The following is a 23,026-nucleotide window of genomic DNA, read 5'->3' as shown; positions in this document are numbered from 1 at the left end:
AAAGAATCTCTAACTTAGTACACAGGAATACACAGGAAACACTCATGTGATAGAACACAGCCTTCCACTTACCATATATGAAAAAGTTCTAAACCAAACAAAAAGCACCCACATTAAAATAATTACAAAGAGAATAAGCAAAACTCCATAATCCACAAAATGGGTGCCTTTCTGGTTACTCTTCTCATCTCCTTAACCAATGATTTTCTTATTCGGACACACGAAATAGAATTACTCTCCACCCTGGAAACAGGTAATGCACAGATAAAATTAAACAAGGGTATACTCTCCACCCCCAAGTTACAGAGAAATTAATTTGGAAAAAACCTTATTTTTTTCTCTCAAATTTTGACAGCTCCAAAAAGAATGCTTTTAAGTATATTAGAAGATTAATACTCAAGTATAAGAATGTATCTGATTGGGCGCCTGGGTGGCTCAGTGGATTAAGCCGCTGCCTTCGGCTCAGGTCATGATCTCAGGGTCCTGGGATCGAGGCCCGCATCGGGCTCTCTGCTCAGCAGGGAGCCTGCTTCCCTCTCTCTCTCTCTGCCTGCCTCTCTGTCTACTTGTGATCTCTCTCTGTCAAATAAATAAATAAAATCTTTAAAAAAAAAAAAAAAAAGAATGTATCTGATTGAACACACATACATATTTAACTGAACACATGACTGGTACACTGTGCTTCACAACTCCCATGCATTGTGTTGAAATCACTAGACCATTCATTCCACTTTTACTGCCCTGCCAGTGACCTCTGCTTATAATCCCCCCAGACACAATGACATCACAAATTGGATCTCCACCCCCCTCCACCATCTAAACCAAGACAGCCAAGCCAAGAACAGCTGTTGGAAAGTCATTTGATTAAAAAGATTACTCCCTACTGCTACCCACTCTGGTGAGCAGCAACTGGGACATGCCTTCTGAAAGGTGGTTGTTCTGATACCATGCTCTAAACTGGTGTTGACTGTTCACAGCCCCAAAACAGAGGTAAAAACACAGAAAGTTTCTTCCTGCAAGTAATACAGAACTGGGGGACCTGGGTGGCAAACACTCAGTTAAGTGTTTGCCCTCAGCTCAGATCATGATCCTGGGGGATGGAGCTCCTATTTGGGTTCCCTGCTCAGCAGGGAGCCTGCTTCTCCCTCTCCCTCTGCTCTTCCCCCACTTATGTTCCCTCTTTCTCTAATAAATAACCCTTTAAAAAAAAAAGTAATACAGAATTCCATTTCTTGTCATGTTAAAAACACAGGGTCATGATAAAGCAGTAAACAGTCACTTTTAAGACCCTATCTCAATTCTCACCCCAAATATAAAAAGCTTAAATATAATTGATAAGGGGAGGCTCCTGCGTGGCTCAGTCAGTTGAGTCTCTGCCCTCAGCTCCAGTTATGAACCTGAAACCTTGGAATCGGAGCCCCACATTGGACTCCCTGCTCAGGAGGGAGTCTGCTTCTGCCTCTCCCTCTGTTCCTCCCCTACTCATGCTCTCACTCTCTGTCTCTTGCTCATTCCTTCTCTCTCTCTCAAATAAATAAATAAACAAAATCTTTAAAAATTGACAAAAATGGTGGAGAATTTTTTTTAATTCTTAAAGAAGGAGCCCACAGGAATGTGCTACAATAGAATATTAAGTGTTCTTCCAAAAAACCAGATACACGACATAAGCTATTTATGGCTCCAGGGAAACACCAAATGTTTCATGAGTGACTTCTTTACAGACACTATTTTTGCTCACACTTCACAATTACTGAATAAGGTAGTATTCAAAATCCCTGTGCTGCATTGGACATGTTTATTTTTTATGGCTTACATCACCAATCCTGCCCTCCAATCACAAATGAGTTAGTTTCACATAAGCAGTTTTAAACTTACACTTTTAAACATAGGTCCTGTTTCTCAACAGAAACTAAATTTAGGATTTTTAAATATTTGTTTAAAGTAACCATATAACATGGCCAAGGAATTAAATAGTTTTAAATGAGCTTTCTTTAAAAGGCCCACAATCCCTTATTCTAAGATTCAAGACCCTCAAAATCCCAACCAGAACTTATGTAATGGCAAAACTTAACCTGAACAAATGAAGAAATGACCCTAGTCTTTATTTACCTCACTTACTTGTACTAGTCATATTTTACTACATAGATCTTCATGTCTTTGATTATGGTCGACTCCACCAAGAATATTACATAAGGTATACAAATCATATAACCTTTCAAAAATTCAAAAAGTTTTGGCTCCAAGAGTTTTGGATAATGGACTGTGAGACTGTACTTAGATAAAATCTTCACTGTTAAAAAAATGTTTCTAAATTCAACATACTATTTTTCAGGAAACCAAAAAACGTTAAATCCATTTAAGTTTTATTGCATAATAAAGCCCAACAGTAATGGGCCCCCTCACATAAAATGTACAAACATATCTTAATTATCAGATAATAAGTGCCATGAGATTTCAGTTGTTTTTTCCTTTTAAAGACTAAAAACTTGCACTGAATTTTAAGTACTATTATGTTTTCCAAACTTAAGTCTCCACTAGATTGTTTTATTAAGTTTTACTCTATTTATTAGATTGTCAACAAATTTTGCACTTTCCTTTGATAAAACCAATAATCTGACGTCAAAATATCATGAGTTAACATAAATAAGATGAAGCACAGCCCTGAACTTTCATTTTCTTACTATATAATTCTATTCCTAGCAATGAATGTATGTTCATTAACTATAAGGATAATCATTTGTAGTAATCATTACTAATTTTAGCCAAAAAATACTGACATATCACTAAACTTGTTAAGTTTTTGTATTTTTAAAATTAGTATACTTTATCTTTTAAAGCAGTTTTAGATTTTAAAAAAAAATTAGCAGAAATATTTATTCCCTCTCTATAAGCACAACTGTTAATTTCCCCCATTATCAATGTTTTTCTGTTATAACTGAAGAATCAATACTGATAACACTATTAACTAAACTCCATAGCTCACATTAGGGTTATTCTTTGTTGTACATTCTGTGTTTTGGCAAATACATAATGACATACATCCACCACTAAAACATCATATAGAATAGCTTCACTGCCCTAAATATCTTCTGTACTCCAACTCCCCATCACTCCCTTGTCATCCCTGAACACCTGGCAACCAATGACCCATCATTTTATGGTCTCCAAAGTTTTGCCTTTTCCATAATGTCATATAGTTGGGAGTCATATGCTATACAGCCTTTTCAGAATCACTTCCTTTATTTCACATACACATTTAAGGCTCTATTTTTTATGACTGGACAGCTCATTTCTTTTAGCACTGTATAATATTCCATCATACAGACATACCACAATTTATTCATTTACCTTCTGAAGGAAATCTCAGTGGTTTCCAAATTTTGGCAATCAGGAATAAAGCTGCTGCTACAAACATGGTGTGCTGGGTTTGTGTGGACCTAAGTTTTGAATTCATTTGGGTAAATATTTAGGAGCACAATTGTTAGATCATATGATAAGATTAGGTTTAGTTTTCTAAAAAACTGCCAAACCATCTTACAGAGTGACTATACCATTTTACAATGCCACCAGCAATGAATGAGAACTACTGTTGCTCCACAGCCTCACCAGCAGTTGTCAGTGTTTTGAATTCTAACCATTCTAATAGATGTGTAGTGGTATCTCATTATTATTTTAATTTACAATTCCCTAATGAAGATATTTGGCCATCCTATGATATGTTTATTCGCCACTGTGTAATTACTTTGGTGAGGTGACTATCTGTTCAGATCCTTTTGCTACTTTTTGATTGGGTAGTTCGTTCTCTTATTATTGAGTTTTAAGGGTTCTTTGTATATTTCAGATACAGTGCTTTATCAGATATGTGTTTTATAATTATTTTCCCTCAGTCCGTGGCTATACACAGAGCAGAACTTTTTAATTTTAATGAAGCCCAACTTATCAATTATTTATTTCAAGAATCATGCTTTTGGTGTCATTATCTAAAAACTCATGCCAAACCCAAGGTGAAAATTTATTTTTAATTACAAAAAAGCTTTCAAAGAAACCAGGTTTCAACCAATATTTGTTTTATAAACTTGGTTCATCCAATTTCTTAAAACCTAAAAAAGTAAAAAAGTAAAAAAGTAAAGCAAATAACATCCCAACCTACAGTTTTCAAAATACTACTTATGAAAGAGAAAAATAAAATGAAATGTTAACACAAATGCCTACACTTTTTTTTTTTTTTTTTAAGTAAACTCCATGCCACAAATGGGGCTCAAACTCACAACCTGAAGATCAAGAGTCACATGTTCCACCAACTGGGCTATCCAGGTGTCCAGCTTGGCCATTTTGCCAACCCAGGGTTTACCAAATTCAATTATGTCACTAATGCTTGAAAAACTGGGAGTGAGGGGGTGAGGGGAAGAGGAAATTTAACTCTGAAAGCGAGTCTATTTCTTTTCTTTTCTTTTTTTAGGATTTTAAGTAATCTCTACACCCAGTGTGGGGCTGAGACTCAAAAGCCCCAGAATAAGACTCACACACTATACCAACTGACCCAGCCAGTCTCCCCTGAAAGCAAGTTTAGATGGTAAGAAGACTTAAGCAAAACAAACATTTTAATTTCAATTGTCTTATCACATATAATTCACTGATGAGGCTTATTTGGTAGAAAGAGATTTTAGGACTTCTCAGAAAACCAGAATTTTCCTTTAAAAATTATGTTCCACCCACTAGAGCGTATCATGCTTAGTGAAATAAGTCAAGCAGAGAAAGACAACTATCATATGATCTCCCTGATATGAGGAAGTGGTGATGCAACATGGGGGCTTAAGTGGGTAGGAGAAGAATCAATGAAACAAGATGGGATTGGGAGGGAGACAAACCATAAGTGACTCTTAATCTCACAAAACAAACTGAGGGTTGCTGGGGGGAGGGGGGTCGGGAGAAGGGGTTGGGGTGATGGACATTGGGGAGGGTATGTGCTTTGGTGAGTGCTGTGAAGTGTGTAAACCTGGTGGTTCACAGACCTGTACCCCTGGGGATAAAAATATATGTTTATAAAAAATAAAAAATTAAAATAATAATAATAATAATAATGTTCCACCCATTCAAATCCTACAAAAAATCTGTCAAGAAATATGCAGTAGAAAAGTTGAAAGATAATGTCTACTAGTTTAGTAGAATTGTGCTCAGCATGTGAAGCAAAAGTTTTTCACCCCTTAAACTTATTAGGAAAGGCATTCCATAACAACCCTGAAACTATTTTTTTTTTAAGATTTATTTATTTTAGAGAAAGAGCACATGCGTCAACAGCGGGGAGGAGGGGAAAGAGACCAAGACAATTTCAAGCAGACTCTCCGCCAAGCACGGAACCTCATAAGGGGCTTGATCCCAGGACCCTGAGATCATAACCCTAGCCAAAACCAAGAGTCAGTCCCATAAATGACTGAGCCACCCAGATGCCCCACCCCAGAAACTATTTTTAAGATTTTATGAGAAGATATTTTTCCCAGTGAATCCCTTAAAAATTCAGAGCATTTAGGAAAACAACAATGAAATTGAGTAAGCTTGGCTATTGTGACATGAAGAGAGCTTCAGTTTCCATTATTGGCAGTATATACTCAATATTTATATAACTTTTCTCTTCTCTAAGTACATCCAGTATAAGTTAAAATTTATCAAAATATTTTCAAGGGTTCCAGAAAATGAATATATAATTATTAATATACTGAATCTACACACTAGGTCTTCCAAATAGCATGAAAAGCAATCTTAAAGAAAACGTCCATGATTATGGCAAATTGCTTAGAGATGCATCTGTTGTTACTTTATTTTGTGACAATTATATACAGAAAGAGTGCCAGAAAAATTGCTTAGAGCAACTGATTGAATCAGTACTTTCCATAACAATGTTGACAGGAAACAAAGCTCATATGGGAATAAGTAAACAATAAAACTGTTTTCCAACAGAAGAAACCCACCTCCATACTACTACTTATCTTTAATTCAAATGGCTATTTCCCGCATATTTTAAGATATTTATAATTAGGATATATATTCAATATAATAGTATCCCATTTTTCTCTTGAGAAGCTGTTTTAATGAGGTACCTCAGATTAAAGATGACCTGGAAATACAGTATATTCCAAAAAGTTATGGTTTATTTTCATGGTGATGATTATTATTAAACATAAGCAACAATCTTTCCCATTTCACATGTAGTCGTTTTTCATTAATTTTTTTCTACCTATATTTTTAAAGATCTATTTATTTATTTTAGAGAAAGAGCATCCAAGTGAGCAGGGGTGAAGGCGTAGGGGAGTGGGGGTAAGGGCACAGAGTAAGGGAGACAAGCAAACCTCCTGCTGAGCGGGGAGCCTGCCACAGGACTCCATCCCAGAACCCTGAGATCACGACCTTAGCTGAAATCAACAGACACTTAACCACTTGAGCCACCATAGGTGTCCTTATAACTATATTTTTAAACCATTATGACATACCAAGCATGGTGTTTGGTGCTATGAACACAATGGAGCAAAAGAGAGGAGATCATGCCTACCCTAGTAAACCTTGTTGTCTTGCGTCTCTTGGGGTGAATCTGGAAAAAGGAAGCCACAGCACCAATGTTAACATGGCAAGTGGAGCAACACACTGTTTTGATACCAGTTTCCTGGACTAGTAGAAGAGAGGTATCAAGAGAGACTTGCCATGCCTTAAAAGCCAACAAACGCCAATGGCTTCCGACAGTGGAGGGCATTTATGGACACTCTGACCATAAACATATTTTACTTATATATTACCTTACAGCTTATAAAAATATACTAACCCATCCATTCTGTCTTCATGATTAGCAATTTCTTATTATCACCTAAGTAGCTATTCAAAAAAAAAAAAAAAAAAAAAAAAAAAAGCCTCATTTGTCTTCTTTAATTCACCCTAAAGAAACAGGATTTTTCAAACCATGTGCCAAAAATAAAAAACTTCAGAAAATCCATATATACACAGTAAATGATCTCCCTTATCTTCTCAAACATTATCAAATCCCAAACTTGGCACATGTAGTTTTCTATAACAATTCAACCCAAAAAAGTTATTCCATACTATCTTTTTCCTCAGCCCTTAATAAAGGGAATAAAAGAACTAAAAGAAAAAAAAATAAAATAGAAAGTAATCACAATAGCAAAAACAGAAAAAAATGTCTTCTAAGTTGTGTTTTATCCCTTAAAATTCTAAATACTATCTACTTAATATAGTCCACTAATAACAGTTGTAGCAAAAATCTTAGGAATAACCATCCTATAAAAATACTTGTGCTGAATGCTATACAAAAGCCAAGCATTTTTTGGTTACATTTAGCCACGCGACCAACGAAAGGATAATCCAAAGTACATTATTTTAAATTGTGGCTTAGGAGGCTATTGACATTTCTGTTTTTTGTAATAATAACCTAGAATGACTTTACTAAAACCAAAAACTGGAATACACCACATCCCAGAGTAAGGGAATTCTAATAGACAAACACTTAAACAAGTAAAACATAACAGGTATTCAAATACCACAATACTAAAATAAACTCAAAGATTTTTTGTATATTAGGATAAGTTTATATAAATGTTCTATCATGAGTTAACAACTTCCAGGACCTTGTGATCATGACCTGAGCTGCAGGCAAACACATAACTGACTGAGTCACCCAAGTGCCCTACGCTTGTTTTCTATACTTGATAATGTAAGCAGACCTTTTCCCTTTGCCAACCTAAGAGGCCAAACCATTTTCTCAGCATTGCTTTAAAATGAACTTTTTAAGAAACTGACCCTTTTTAAAAATATTTTTTGGCAATTTTTTTCTTCCACAGACAACTTTTTGCTTATGCTCTTTGTCCATTTAACTTTGGAGCCTTCATCTGTTTTTCTCTAACGTCTAAGAGTATGTATATACAATATGAACAGTTTAAGCCTTTTTCAAATGTATCCAAACTCATCCATAGTTTGTCATGATGCAGTTTATGTCACTATGAATAATACAATGTCCTTTAAGGAGCTTTATAAGTTGGCCAAAGAAAATAGTCTTTATTAGGTTAATGGTCAATTATTTTAGGCTAAACATTTGTACTACAAGGTAGTAACATAGAGCATTAAAGACCTAAAAAAAGCAAATACTCACAGTCACTAACAAAACCTAAAAAAAAGGCAACTACCCACAGCCACTACTCAAATTAGTGAAAAATATTCCATTAAAAACAGATAACAGTTTTCTATTCCCAAACTGTATATACTTTAAACTTTAGAAAAAGTGTACTTATTCATTTCAACAGAGGAATTTGGGATTTAATACTTACCTTACTTTTACTATCATTACTCTCAGAGTTTGCATACAAATTCAAGATTTTACCTTTTTCTAGAAATTTAAAAATTAATAAACGTGAATATAAAAGATAAGGAGGGAGAAGACACATGAAGTCAAAAGGGAAAGGAAGAAAACTGATGTCAAAAAGTGGATCCTTAGGCGCCTGGGTGGCTCAGTGGGTTAAGCCGCTGCCTTCAGCTCAGGTCATGATCTCAGGGTCCTGGGATCGAGTCCCGCATTGGGCTCTCTGCTCAGCGGGGAGCCTGCTTCCTCCTCTCTCTCTCTCTGCCTGCCTCTCTGCCTACTTGTGATCTCTCTCTGTCAAATAAATAAATAAATAAATAAATAAATAAGAAAAAAAGATTAAAAAAAAAAAGTGGATCCTTAAAACACATAAAGAACCTTAATCCTCAAAACAGTCTTTATATATATATATATATATAATATAATTATATTCATATTATATATCTTTATAAATTATATATATGTTTTATATTTATATATATTTTAAAAACTATATATACAGTTTTCTGAATTTTTCATCTTTTTGATTAGCTGATGAATGTACTTTTTAAAAAAGATGCTAGACTGTTAAAAAAAAAAAAAGTTTTGGCCTTAAAATTGTTTTATCATCTGGGGCACCTGGGTAGCTCAGTTGGTGGGCATCCAACTCGGTATCAGCTCAGGTCCATGATCTTGGGATTTGGGATAGAACCCCAGTTTGGACTTCTAGCTGGGCGTGGAGTCTGCTTGAGATTCTCTCTCCCTCTCCCGCTCCCTCTGCTCCCTCCTTTCACTCTTCCTCTAATTAAAAAATGTTTTATCATCCAAAATCTTACTTTTCAAATTATAAAGTATCTGTGTATATTAAGTTACATCAAATATAAATCACCTTACAGAAAAATAAAATTGTCTTCTACATCTAATGTTATGTAAATTATTAAAACAAAAAACAAATTTACCCTAGGAATTTGCAAGAATACCCTTAATAATACTCCACAAGCTATCAGCACATTTAAGGCCCAGAAACTGGCCAAATACTACTACTTCCTGCCATTTAAAAAAAAAAATTTAGCTTTATGGCTGTTAAATGCATCTTCATATTTATTAATAATGCAAAAACATTTGTTATAAAAATTAGTAAAAAATTTTTTAAAAATTAGTAAAAACTAAAGGAACAAAAACTTAGTAAAAACTAAATAAAGGAATAAAACTGAATTTTCAAAGTGCTCATAATGATCTATAAGACTGTCCAACTAAAGGAAGCAACACCAAAATATGAACTGTCTTCAGGCAGTACAACTACAGGTGATTTCTTTTTCTTTTTTAACAGATTTTCTTAAATTCAGAAATGTGTATCTTTTATTTTTAAGATTTTATTTATTTTATTTGACAGATAGAGATCACAAGTAGGCAGAGAGGCAGGCAGAGAGTTGGCGGGGGGCGGGGGGGGGGGAAGAAGGCTCCCCACTGAGCAGAGAGCCAGATGCAGGGCTCGATCCCAGGACCCTGAGATCATGACCCAAGCTGAAAGCAGAGGCTTAACCCACTGAGCCACCCAGGTGCCCCCAAAATGAGTATCTATTATTTTTATAACTAAACTTTTTTTTTTTTTTTTTTTTTTTTTTTAGAAAAAGATGAAATGTACCAAGTCAAATAACTAGAAGTAACTTCCTGATCTTCAAGGAATTTACTCCTCAAAGAGAAGGGTTGGTTTTTAAAAACCTTACCTGGTGATAGCTGCTCAAAATAACGGCTACAAAATAACACCCTGCACTTCATACAAGCAGAGTTACAGTAAGACAGTACAGTCTATTTTCATCTAAGTGTCAGTACTATATGCTTTGCTGTACACTGTTTCATCAGTCTGAAGGCTAAAGCAAAAGTTACCAGTTATAGTAGAATTTACTTTTTAGGGAAAAAGTAATTACCTCCATAAACGAAATCCCAGATTTTTCTCCTTTTTAATGTTATAAAAGTAGTTATGATCAAATTAAAATATGTAGAAAATATATGGAAATGTTATTCTATCTTGATATATCACAAAACCCAGCCCCCTTTACCTTAATATAGTGCTAAACACCATCCAGAAACAAACAAACAAACAAAACAAAACAACCTGCTAGCCAAAAAGAAAAAAAGAACTCAGATATGAAATGGAAAACTAAAGAACTAGTTAGGTTATTATTCTTAGCCATATCAGGGCAAAATAAACAAAGAAAAACCAGCCTGTCCTATTATGGAAATAAGGCTGCTGTGTCTGCTACAACAAAAACTTTTAAGTCAACTATTTAGCAAAACCAACTGCGAAAAGATAACTGGTCAAAGGAGAAATATAGCATCATCACTGGATGCAATCCCAAGACAGTCAAGGAGGTAAATCTTTGCTCCTTCTCTTCTATTTCCAACTCACATAAAGAGAAACAGGATAAAAAAAAAGAGAGAGAGAGAAACAGGATAGCGTAGGATTCAGTAATCACAGGCAAGGATAAAGAAAGTAATCACAAAATCTCAAGGACCAATCTTAAACCTAATTTGTGAAACTTAACCTAGAAGGAAAGTTTCCAGTTATTTAAAAAAATGAAAACAAATATTATCCTGTAGACAGATGAATTATCTAAAGATCAGCACAACTTAGAAAATAGTAAATTTTGATGTATACTGAGGATTTTATTTTGCATATGTATTTATATTCTTTCTGCTGAGTTGTCTTCTCAATTTTAATGAATAAATGTATCTCCTTTCTTATGGTTTCAATACTCATTTAAATACGATAAAATAAGCATAATCTTAGTTTCCGCTCTGCCATAAAATAGCATGACCAAGTGTCTGGGCCTAACTTTCTTCACTTACATACAGAAAAATATTGGTCCAAATGACTTAAATGAACACTTCCATTGTAAATTATTCATTCTATAGTTCTTCATGAGGACTTCAAGTTATTTTGGGTAACATTCCCCTTTAACTGAAGTAACACTGTCCCTAGATGAAAACAGTGGGTATATTCCCCAGTCATTCACCACATCAACACTGGTGAAGACAGTACTACAGATTTACTTCCACCCCAAATCCATCACTTCATCCATCCTCCAGCACAATAAACGCATCACTACCTACTTATTTATTTACTTACAGAGGAAATGGGTAAACCAAGCCCCACTACGGAGAGGACAGTGGTTGTGACGGTACTGTCATGGTACGGATACTGGATGCTGTTGTCTTTACAGAAAAAGCCTCTCTGAAATGGACTTATTTGGCCCAAATTTAGAACAGCCATAGGCATGGAAGCTGTTGGGGAAGGGAAAAAAGATACACATGGTTAAATTCAATTCACTTCATTATGAAGTAAACTCTACTGAATGGGATGCAAATTTTAACCATATTTGGTCCTTTCTGAAAAGGATCAATACTCCAAAATACCCAAGAGTAGAGATAAAGGAAACCATGCAGCATTAGCTTGTCCATATCAGCCCCACACTTATCAAGTATAAATTCTCTTGCTTGCGTTGACCTCTGATTTTAAAGACAATCAATAAAAGAAATAACCAGAGAAGGGAGCAAAATTGGCCCACAGAACAATAAAGCTGAAAAAACAGGAGGCTTTCTATTTTAGATTTTGTAACTAGTTTATTTTTAATCAAATTGATTGATATCTTTAATATGTTTAAGAAAAAAATGGAAAACTATAAATATATTTAGTTATCAATAATATCATAACAGCCAAAAATCCTCGGGGTGGGGGGATAGAAACCTTTGTTTCACATTAAAAAGCAAATTAATAGGGTTAGGAAAAAATAGAAACCATAAGTGTATTTGATAATAAAAACAGAAAGAAACTAGCCTTTTTTCCCCAAAGATATATTTAAAATGATTAGCCCTGCAAGACTTGAAATCACTTGAGCCAATAATACAGGAATAATATCCATTTCAAATTTTTCACCCAAGTAAAGTGAAAGACCAAAGAGAAGTTAAATAACTTAAATGAGAAGCCTTGTAATATGTTGAAATTTACTGTTTTTATGCTTTGTTTTATACAATTCAAACACTCTCACCTCTACTTGCTATATGTTCAGCACTAGGTTAGGCCACACAAAGGGAGAAAAACTAGTATAAAACTGACACTAGGTTCAAGAGCCTAAATCTTAAGTGTAGAAACAGAATGTATATTGGAGGAAATTGCTTAAAATTTAATACCAAGATAGCTATGGAGGGGGAGGGGTGATGAAATTGTTCTGTATCTCGACTGTGACGGTTACCCATAACTCTAAGCATTTGTCAAAACTCACAGAATGTACATCAAAATAAGTCAATTTTATACTATGTAAATTTATAAAGAAATACCATAAAAAAGACATTAAGTATGTCTAATTTCTAAAATGATATAAAAGGTCCTATAGGAACTCAGAGGTCAACGTGAACTAGAGTAATTAGAAAAGACTATTTTTAAAAAGGCAACTGAGTTGAACCTGTCATAGCAGGTAAACCACAGGCAATAGGGAGGGGCTCAGGGAGAGCATTTAGTGGTACAAAAAAGCAAGGTCAGCATGAGGTCGCACTAACAAGAGCACAGAGGGAATGAGCAAGGGGTTTTCAAGGTATGTAACATTTTAGAGCCAACCTGTACTGCATGCTCACACATGCCAGGCACTGGGCTACACAGATTAACTCCATTCTTACTTATAACCCTGCAGGTAATACCACTTCTCCCATTTTTCACATAAGTTATTATGAGGCTTAGACAAATGTGGGCCCTTGCTAAAACATAAGGAGTAAAACCAGGATTCCAGTACAGGCTGTTTCTACTGTCATTGTATATGTGGCCTCCCATGGAGGCAAGTGATCTGGATAAATTAAAATATGAGAACTGTGATAAGAAGTTGGGAGGTGGGAGACTAATGATTTGAAAAGCTTGTTCAGTATAAAATACATATTATGTTCATGGGGCGCCTGGGTGGCTCAGTGGGTTAAGCCTCTGCCTTCGGCTCAGGTCATGATCTCAGGGTCCTGGGATCGAGCCCCGCATCGGGCTCTCTGCTCAGCAGTGAGCCTGCTTCCCCTTCTCTCTGCCTGCCTCTCTGCCTGCTTGTGATCTCTCTCTCTCTAAAAAATAAATAAATAAAATAAAATACATATTATGTTCATAATGAAAACTCAAAGTTAATGGAACAAAATGTTCTTTGCTATGGATAACTCTTAATTCTTCAATTCTGTGGTTTTTGTTTTTTGCTTTTTTTGTTTTAAGATTTTATTTATTTGACATAGAGAGACAGCCAAAGAGGGAACACAAGCAAGGAAGGTGGGAGAGGGAGAAGCAGGTTTCCCGCTGAGCAGGAAGCCTGATGTAGGGCTCAATCCCAGGACCCTGGGATCATGACCTGAGCTGAAGGCAGATGCTTAACGACTGAGCCACCCAGGCACCCAATTCTATGGTTTTTAATGGGAAGAAGAGAGCTTGAAATTTTCACATTTAGTAAAAAGAATTACATATTTACAATACTGGCCTAAAAAAGGACTTTTCCTGTAGGAAATAAAATATCACTGCCCTCTTAGCTCAGTCAGGATCAGCAACAGGGTAAAATAGGGGATGCTAGAAATTAAAAAAAAACAAACAAACAGTAGAAAGGAGACCATTTCATATAGCCTTGAAATAATCCAGTAATTAGCTGGTAAGTAATGTGTTAATAGTGAAAACAGAAGAGAATGCACAGAGGAGTGTTCTGAATATAGAAATGATTTAACTTCATGCCTAACTACAAGTGCGGACGTAGACCTGAAGAGGACGCTTCAGGGTTTGGCAAGAAAGAGAATGGTGGGCCCACTGACAGAAATGTGAAGGTGTGAGCGGGACATGGTTTATGTTGGAAGAAAATTAGTTTCGTATTGAGAATATTGCCTTTGGGGTGATCTGGTAACTTCTTAAATGCTCAGCCTCATCTGTGACTCTTCTCCATGCAGCCTTTAAGATTCCAATCACACCAAATCATTTGCTATTGCCTTTCCATGTTATGTTTTCAAAACCTCAGGTGGCTTTATTTACATTCAGCCTTCTACTGGGGATACCTGCCCTCTCATTTCCCCTTCAGTCCAAGGCAGGCACGCCCTCTGTATTGGTCCAATGGCAAATTATACACACATCTATCACACTATATTTCATATTGCCTATTACATTCTATTACCAACTTGAAGGCAAAGACTATCATTCTCATATTCCTTACACCAGGCGCACACACACACAGTGGGCTCTGAATAAAAATACATTAAATGGCTATAATGGGAAACAATCAGAAATAGAAAGAGATACCCAAGATACTGGCATTAGAGGTGGTAACTTAAGCCAGGGGAATGCAACAGATCAGAAACAGCCTAAAATCAAAACTAACAGAGATAAAACAATCAGCTAATGACTAAATATCCATAATGAAATCATGGACAGACTGTAGGAAAAAAAGGAAAAGAGGATGACTACTTGCTCTAGAGGGCAGAAGTTGTGTCCATTTTTTTTTAATAAGATTTTATTTATTTATTTGACAGACACATCACAAGTAGGCAGAGAGGCAGGCAGAGAGAGAGGAGGAAGCAGGCTCCCCGCTGAGCAGAGAGCCCGATGCAGGGCTCGATCCCAGGACCCTGAGATCATGACCTGAGCTGAAGGCAGAGGCTTTAACCCACTGAGCCACCCAGGCGCCCCGGTTGTGTCCATTTTGTTCAGCAGCACACAATGGCCATTCTTGCAAAAGAATGAACAATAGAGAAGTAGGGCAATGTTGTGATACAAAAGCCAAGAGAAGTAGCTTAGAGTAACAAGTCAGTATCTGGGCAAAGGTAGGATGCAAATACTAAGACATCAAGGAGAGTGAGAACTGGGTAGTCTCTGAGGTCTGAGGGAAAAGGGATCTTTGGATAACCACCCTTTTATTATAATATTATGCCACCTCCACTAACAGAGCAATATCTTTATGAAGAAACTTCAATAATGAACTTCAATACTGGGTTGTCATTGTCTAAGCATGAATACTTTCTTCTAGTTAAATATATTACAATTATTTCCTTTATTACTCATATATTACACACACACACACACACACACACGTACAACCCTATGAACTGAATTCTGTGGCCCCCAGAATTCTTATTTTGGAGCTCTAACCTCCAATTTTTTCATATTTGGAGGCAGGTCTTTTAGTAGGTAATTAGGGTTAAATGAGGTCATAAATCTATTAACTTAATCCAATAAGACTGGTCTCATAAGAAGAGGAAAATAAAGAGATCTCTCTCTCCCTCCATGTACATGCACCAAGGAAAGGGCATGACAGGACACAGGAAAATGCAGCCATCTATAGGCCAGGAAGAGGGTCTTCACCTGAACCCAAGCATGCTGGCATCCCGATATCAGAATTCTAGCCTCCAGAACTGTGAAAAGATAAACTTCTAATGTTTAAGCCACCCAGTGTATACCATGTCACAGCAGCCCAAAAAGACTAGGACGGATAAACACACACACACACACACACACACACAGGCAAATCTAACCTCCCCCTCAAGAATAAACAAACACCTCTATTTTAAAAAGCAATGGAATGGGGAAGCTGGGTGATGGACACTAGGGAAGGTATGTGTTGTGGTAAGTGCTATGTATTTTCTAAAACTAATGAATCACAGACCTGTGCCCCTGAAACAAATAATACATTATATGTTAATAATTTAAAAAAGGAAAAAAAGGAAATGGAATATTCTCTGCTATAAAGATTATTTTCAACAGTAATTTTAGGGGATAGTAATGGAGAGTACTGTGTCTAAGTATTATAGGAAGATGCTTCTCGAAATAAACCATTTCATGGAATAGGTGTATCATTATATAAAGGATATAGAAATATTTTGACCCAAATCATAATTCTAGGAGTTTTTTTCTTAATTGAAATATTTCCATATGAGAAGTCGCTTTTTAAAAGTTCTTGCTAAACATCTTTCAGTCTTCTAAACACACTTGTTAACTATAGTATGTCTGCTCTTAGTGCATGCCTTCTAAGATATACAGAGGAAGATAAATAAATGAATACCTTGACAGATAGATAAGCTTCCTATATTCTCCTTCAATAAAGTGATAATTGAAATCTCTCCCATATTATAGTACATACATCCGTAAAGACATGGTATTATAAAATATTCCAAATTCCAAAAGGATAAATGGAATTACTCTCAAACACATTTTAAAGAGAAATTAATGTCAATTTTTAGTATGTAGAAGCACCAGGTTTTTCAGGTCTCTTTGCAAGGGGACTTGGTACAAAAAAAAACGGGGGGGGGGGGATTGGCACAAAGCTGTAGCAAACCAGTTGCTGCAGTTACACCACCCTGTCTTCAGCTTCGGGATGTTTCTCATGGCCAGAAATGCTCTTAGTCGTCTCTAAGATCAAAGCATGCAGTAAGGGACGCCTGGATGGCTCAGTCAGTTAAGCATCTGCCTTTGGCTAAGTCACCATCCCAGGGCCCTTGGGATGGAGGCTCACAATGCGCTCTCTGCCCCGCGGGAAGCCTGCTTCTCTCTCTGCCGGCCGCTCCAGTTTGTCCACATGCACTCCAGCTAAGGAGCATGTCTCTCTCTCTCTCTGACAAGTAAATAAAATCTTAAAACAAAAACAAAGCATGCAGCAAGCAACAGCAACACAAAGCCACCAGAAACAGATATCCAATTTCCATGACAAATATAGTAATGCTGTATTAGCCAGTGAAGCTGCTTTCTGTGTTGCTGTACGTGCATACACAGCAATGCAAAACTGGAACAGAATGGATCTTGTCCCCTGTTGGCAATGTCATCCCAAAGGAATGGAGAGATCAGTCATCATCCCAGCCGGTATAATATTGAACGGTTTCAAAACAAATTCACAACTGATGCCAAGTAAAAGCACAGTGCACCCATTTAAATACGGCATGACTGAGAAAATAAAGCACATCAGAAACGTAAAGAAAAATAAGTTGAAGCAACAATTTTTAAAAAGTGCTAAATTTACCTCATGAGAAGAACAAAATAAAAATCTAGACATTATTAAAGTGATTAAATGGACTTCAGTACATACTACCTCCCCATGTTTTCTCAAAAGATCCTATTTCAGACATCTAAGTAAGTAATATGCCATCCAAGGAAATTCATATGTCCATTCTCTTGAAAATCTCCCTTCTTATTCATTCAGACATTTCAATTCCTATTATATTGCAACCACAGTGCCAGGAAAAAAGACTGGAAGGGGAGACAAATGAATAAGAGTTCACCAAAAAATGTTTAAAGAAGAGATAGATAGTGCTGCAGGAAAGTAACAGCTATAATTACAAGCAAAAGTGAAGCTTAGAGTATTGAGACAATGCAGCAATCAGGACCCCAGCAGGAAACAGCACCCTTAAATGGAGTAATTTAAGGACCACTTAATAAAGGACTATTTGCAAGATATGGAAGACTGTCAGAGTCCAGGGACAGTGCAACCTCCTGAAGCTGCCACACTTAAGCCTTAAAAGTACAAAGAGAACAGCTTCATGAGAACTGTGACCTCTGGGAAAGCAAACAACACATGAAGTGGCAGGAGAAGCCAAAAAAAAAAAAAAAACAAAACAAAACACAGCAACCCTACTCTCCTCCTGCCAATGTTTCCCATTGTCCAAACACATCTAGAACTCAAAGGGCAAGGTCAGCCTCCTGGCACTGAGGGCAGAGTAGGCAATGATGAGAACCAGTCCACAGAAGGAAATGGAATATATCCAGAGCCACATATCAGAACGAGGTAAAACCAGTTAGGGTCTCACCATGGAATAGATAATAAATAAAAGTGGATAACTGTGGAAAGCCTCATCAATGAACTGTTTACAGAATCTGTACTAAAACTATATAGTAGGAACTTTAAATTTTATTCTGTGGGTAAAGGAGACATACAGTCCAATCTGTACTTTAGCAGGGGGAAAAACTCTTGAGAAGAGCCATATAAAGGAAAAGGCAGTGTAAAGTTAGAATAGAGGGAAAGTCCAGAGCCAAGAAATAGTGTATTTCTTGTATGTGTATGAGAGATGCTAAGGTTATGAGAGAAGCAACAGCTGGAATAGAAGAAACAGATTCTAAATATATTTAGGAGAGAACTTTAGGCCATGTCTCTTGAAACATATACATGGATAGGTGTCTTTCTTTTACACAAATCTACCTACATACATTCAGTCTTCGGTATCTCTCCAGAATATATTTTCCACTTTTCCTTTGAGTAGATGAATGTTAGCATTCCTCCCACAATTCTGCTTACAATAAGCACTTTAAGGAATATTTGTTGAATAAATAAATGAACAAATGAATAAACAAGTGAGCAAAAGCCTCTGAGGCACATAAAACCTTTGTGTAACCATAAACTCAGGTTTTCAAATGTTTTAAGTAACTTGAGTCTTTTGGGAAGAAACATTTAAACAAATAAATCAAGAAAAGACCCAAAAACAAAAACAGAAAACGGATTATCAATCTGAAGTTCAAGAACATGCTAGGGAAGCACTTCCAATTCTATGTTCTAACAACTATTTCTCAAGCATGTTTTCCACTAGGCAGGCAAAGTGTTGACAAATAAAGATAAACAGGCTGATATACCCAAGTTGACTGCTACAAGAAATTTATAGTTCTACAAATGCCTGGAATCCTGAGGGCAATGCCTGTACACAGAAAGCTTCAGATTTGGCTATTGTGGAAGCCCTTCTCCTGGCAGCACCCCTTACTCTTTCCTTAGGGAGTAAAGAAGTTGGGGCCCCAAACCAATCCTCTTTACTGCTTCCCCCAAAACAGAGGCCCACAACTTCCCTGCCAAAAAAGCACAAGGGTCAGATGTGAAAAAGAGAGGACAGAAAGTATAAAGCATTAATACTTCAAGACAGAACTTTACAAATAATTAACAATCAGCTCCAGATCCATCTTTTCCTATCCTCTTCTCTAGAACCACTAGAAACAATCAGATCTGAAAGTTAATCACAAAGCACACATTAACCTACCTACCAGTAACAGCAGTATTGGATTTCCAGTCTCAGCACCTGCCTCTAAATATCTTCAGAGTTAGCAAAGAACTTTGTTCAAGATTCCCACATAAAAATGTTATCACATACTGTATAACTCTATAGTACATACATACTGTACACTCTCAGTAAAAAGGATAAACCATAATGTGGTGTCTTATTCACCAATAAAAAATATTTGCTCTTACCAGAAATACCTAAAATAATCAGCAGCCTAACTCACAACACTCTTAAATAGCCATCCTGCTGGTTTTGCAGCAATTTATAAACCCAAATCACAAAACACAAACATCCTTAGAAGAAAGGTTTCCTTTATAGTGAAAAGATTAATATTATGGTTGTGGATTTTGACTGTGAATCCTTATAGGTTTCACTACTCAAAAAACGATTAATCATCTTCCACGGCCCTTCTCATATGTCCAAGAAGAAGAATAAAAACTAACATGTATTGAGCAAATATTATAGGTTACCATCATGCTAAGGCACATACAAGTGTATGTTATCTTCATATAAAAACATATTGGGGAGATTAGGTGGTATGTGTCTGACTCTTGATTTCAGTTCAGGTCCTGATCTCAGGATTGTGGGATCGAACCCCGCATCAGGCTCTGCACTCAGCGCAGTCTGCTTAAGATTCTCTCTCCCTCTTCCTTTGCCTCGCACTTGCTTGCTCTCAAATAAATAAATAAATATATTTTTGAAAACTGTACTTATAAATTTTTATGACTTACTACCATAAAATCTGGAAAAAATTTTAAAACCTAATGAATAAGTATGGATCATATACATAGAAATATCTCCAATATATTGTTAAGTAATCAAAATAATCTATACAAACACTATATTCAGTATAATTTCACTTACATAAAACAAATTATGTGTTTGTATCTAAATTGTCATCAGAATGCCTAGAATATAATCACCAACTTCTAAGCAGTTATGTCCAGAGATGGTATTCATACAAATCAGGAAGAAAACTGATTTCCTACTGTATATACTTCCATGTTTGAGCATTTGACAATAAAACAAAAGGCCAAAATAATTAATTTTGAAATTAAAAAAAATACTTTATCACAATGAAGAAGTTTTTCATTGTGTTTCCTGAAATGCTATACATGCAACCTACCTGAAAAAGTCCTATCTATGGGAAATACATTGTTTGAATCCAGGACAAAGCAAAAGCCTATTTTACTCTCCTGTTTAAAACAAAAAAATAAAGCAATTAGAAATCATCCCTTCAGTTTTCCTTCCATTTCTATTTTTTGGAACAGTTTCAGGAGAATAGGAATTAGTTCTTCTTTAAATGTTTGGTAGAATTCCCCTGGGAAGCCGTCTGGCCCTGGGCTTTTGTTTGTTTGGAGATTTTTAATGACTGTTTCAATCTCCTTACTGGTTATGGGTCTGTTCAGGCTTTCTATTTCTTCCTGGTTCAGTTGTGGTAGTTTATATGTCTCTAGGAATGCATCCATTTCTTCCAGATTGTCAAATTTGTTGGCCTAGAGTTGCTCATAGTATGTTCTTATAATTGTTTGTATTTCTTTGGTGTTAGTTGTGATCTCTCCTCTTTCATTCATGATTTTATTTATTTGGGTCCTTTCTCTTTTCTTTTTGATAAGTCAGCCAGGGGTTTATCAATTTTATTAATTCTTTCAAAGAACCAGCTCCTAGTTTCGTTGATTTGTTCTATTGTTTTTTTTGGTTTCTATTTCGTATCTTTAGGGTAAATACCCAGTAGTGCAGTTGCTCACAAAACAAACTGAGGGTTGCTGGGGGGAGGGGGTTTAGGAGAAGGGGGTGGGATTATGGACACTGGGGAGGGTATGTGCTTTGGTGAGTGCTCTGAAGTGTGTAAACCTGGTGATTCACAGACCTGTACCCCTGGGGATAAAAATATATGTTTATAAATAATAAAAAAAAAAATCATCCCTTCACTTTTTAACCTGACTGACAGGATCAGAAACAAGTACACTTACAGTGAAATAATTACTTCGAGGATGTCTGCTCTCATAATTTTTGAGAGCTATGCTTATCTATCACATATTAAGTAGATAAATCAAAACTCTGTATCTAGGTGCGCCTGGGTGGCTCAGTGGGTTAAAGCCTCTGCCTTTGGCTCAGGTCATGATCCCACGGTCCTGGGATTGAGCCCCACATCGGGCTCTCTGCTCAGGAGGTAGCCTGCTTCCTCCTCTCTCTGCCTGCCTCTCTACCTACTTGTAATCTCTGTCTGTCCAAAAAAAAAAAAAGAATTAATTCAACTTGACATTCCTACATCTTCCCCTAATTCTCCTTCCCACCTCCGCTCCTCCCATTTGTATCCTTTTCCATCATCTCTCTTTGCTCTCTATATATTGCCTCCTTATCTGGTTATATTATAGAACTAAAGTCATTTTTAATATTAGTTATGCTAATTACAATTTTATGTTTTCTGTCCTAGTTTCAAAAGCAGGATTTTGGGGCTCCTGGGAGGTTCAGTCATTGGCGTCTGCTTTCTGCTCAGGTCATAATCCCAGGGTCCTGGGATCCAGCCCCACATCGGGCTCCCTGCTCAATGGGAAGCCTGCTTCTCACTCTCCCACTACCCTGCTTCTGTTCCCTCTCTCACGGTGTCTCTGTCAAATAAATTTAAAAAACATTTTTTTAAAAAGCAGAATTTCATTTCTCGAAGGAAAAGAGAAAACATTCGTTCAGTACCTGCTATTTGTCAAGTATTTGTCAATGTATTGTCTCCAACAATTCCATGAAAGGGGGAAAAAAGGACAATCCTCTAAAATCTGTAGATTTGAAAACTTAAAAGTCACTAAATTGTAGGTCAAGAAGAATTAAAATGAACATCACGAAAGTTTGAAATGAAAGTAAAATAAATCAAAGCTTAGAGTATAGAGCTAAAATACTACCCATAAAAATGAAGACCTTTAAGTTTATACATCAGAAAAGATGAATTAAGCATTCAATGTAATAACTTATTTTTAAATCTCAAGAAAGTGAAAAGAATATGGATCAAATATTAATGAAGTAGAAAAAGAAGCAAAAATCAGATCAATAAAACTAAATGAGTTTCTACAGGTTAATGAAATGATCACTCTTGTTAAAGGCTTAAGAAAATGAAAGAAAAACACAAATAGAGCAAATTATTAAAATGTACTACCTATATCTCTGGGCTAAATCTTAACCAGAAATTCAGAAACACTAAGTAACTCACCCAAGAGTACACAGCTTGTGGGAATAGAGTAGGGCAAATAATCAATATTACACAGGTGGTAAGGAGGGAAGCCAGCATTTTAACAAAAAGTTCCTTATCTTTTCACCACATCATACCACCTCTTTTTTTAGGAAAGGAGTCTAACCACTAGGGTCTCAGTTTCCTTAGCAATGAAAGACAAAGAAGAATGACATTATCTCTTAGGTCCCTTTCAGTCAAGTCCATGATTCTATGAGTCTAAGCTGATCTGCACATATAGACAAAAGCTGACTTCCTTCGGTCAGATTGCAGGTGAAAGTGGAATTGCTTTGGATGAGCTAGGCTACATCTTAATCTACTATGTGTGAGCTGACTGAGACATCCTGATGTCTAAGTACACTTTGCTGTAAACTACAGAAGAGAAACGTGAAACCTCAGCAAAACTTAAAACAAAAATAAACAATGAGGGAACTGCTTCTAGGAGCTCA

The 23,026-nt window shown here is 36.2% G+C and overlaps 1 protein-coding gene across 2 annotated transcripts in view; it reads right to left on the bottom strand.

The window, feature by feature from the left end:
- Window positions 1-23,026, bottom strand: part of PLPP1 (phospholipid phosphatase 1) — a 92,007-nt gene that overhangs the window by 46,020 nt on the left and 22,961 nt on the right. Inside the window, exon 2 of one of the 2 annotated variants that reach the window (XM_004744653.3) lies at window positions 11,466-11,620. The exons of the other annotated variant lie outside the window; for it this stretch is intronic. Coding sequence (XP_004744710.1) covers window positions 11,466-11,620 — 155 coding nt within the window. The remainder of the gene's footprint in view (window positions 1-11,465; window positions 11,621-23,026) is intronic. 2 annotated transcript variants of the gene reach the window in all.

This window comes from Mustela putorius, unplaced genomic scaffold, assembly GCF_011764305.1.
Source record: "Mustela putorius furo isolate JIRA1106 unplaced genomic scaffold, ASM1176430v1.1 tig00000145_pilon_pilon_pilon, whole genome shotgun sequence".
NCBI lineage: Eukaryota > Metazoa > Chordata > Mammalia > Carnivora > Mustelidae > Mustela > Mustela putorius.
This window is presented reverse-complemented; position numbering and strand designations above follow the sequence as displayed.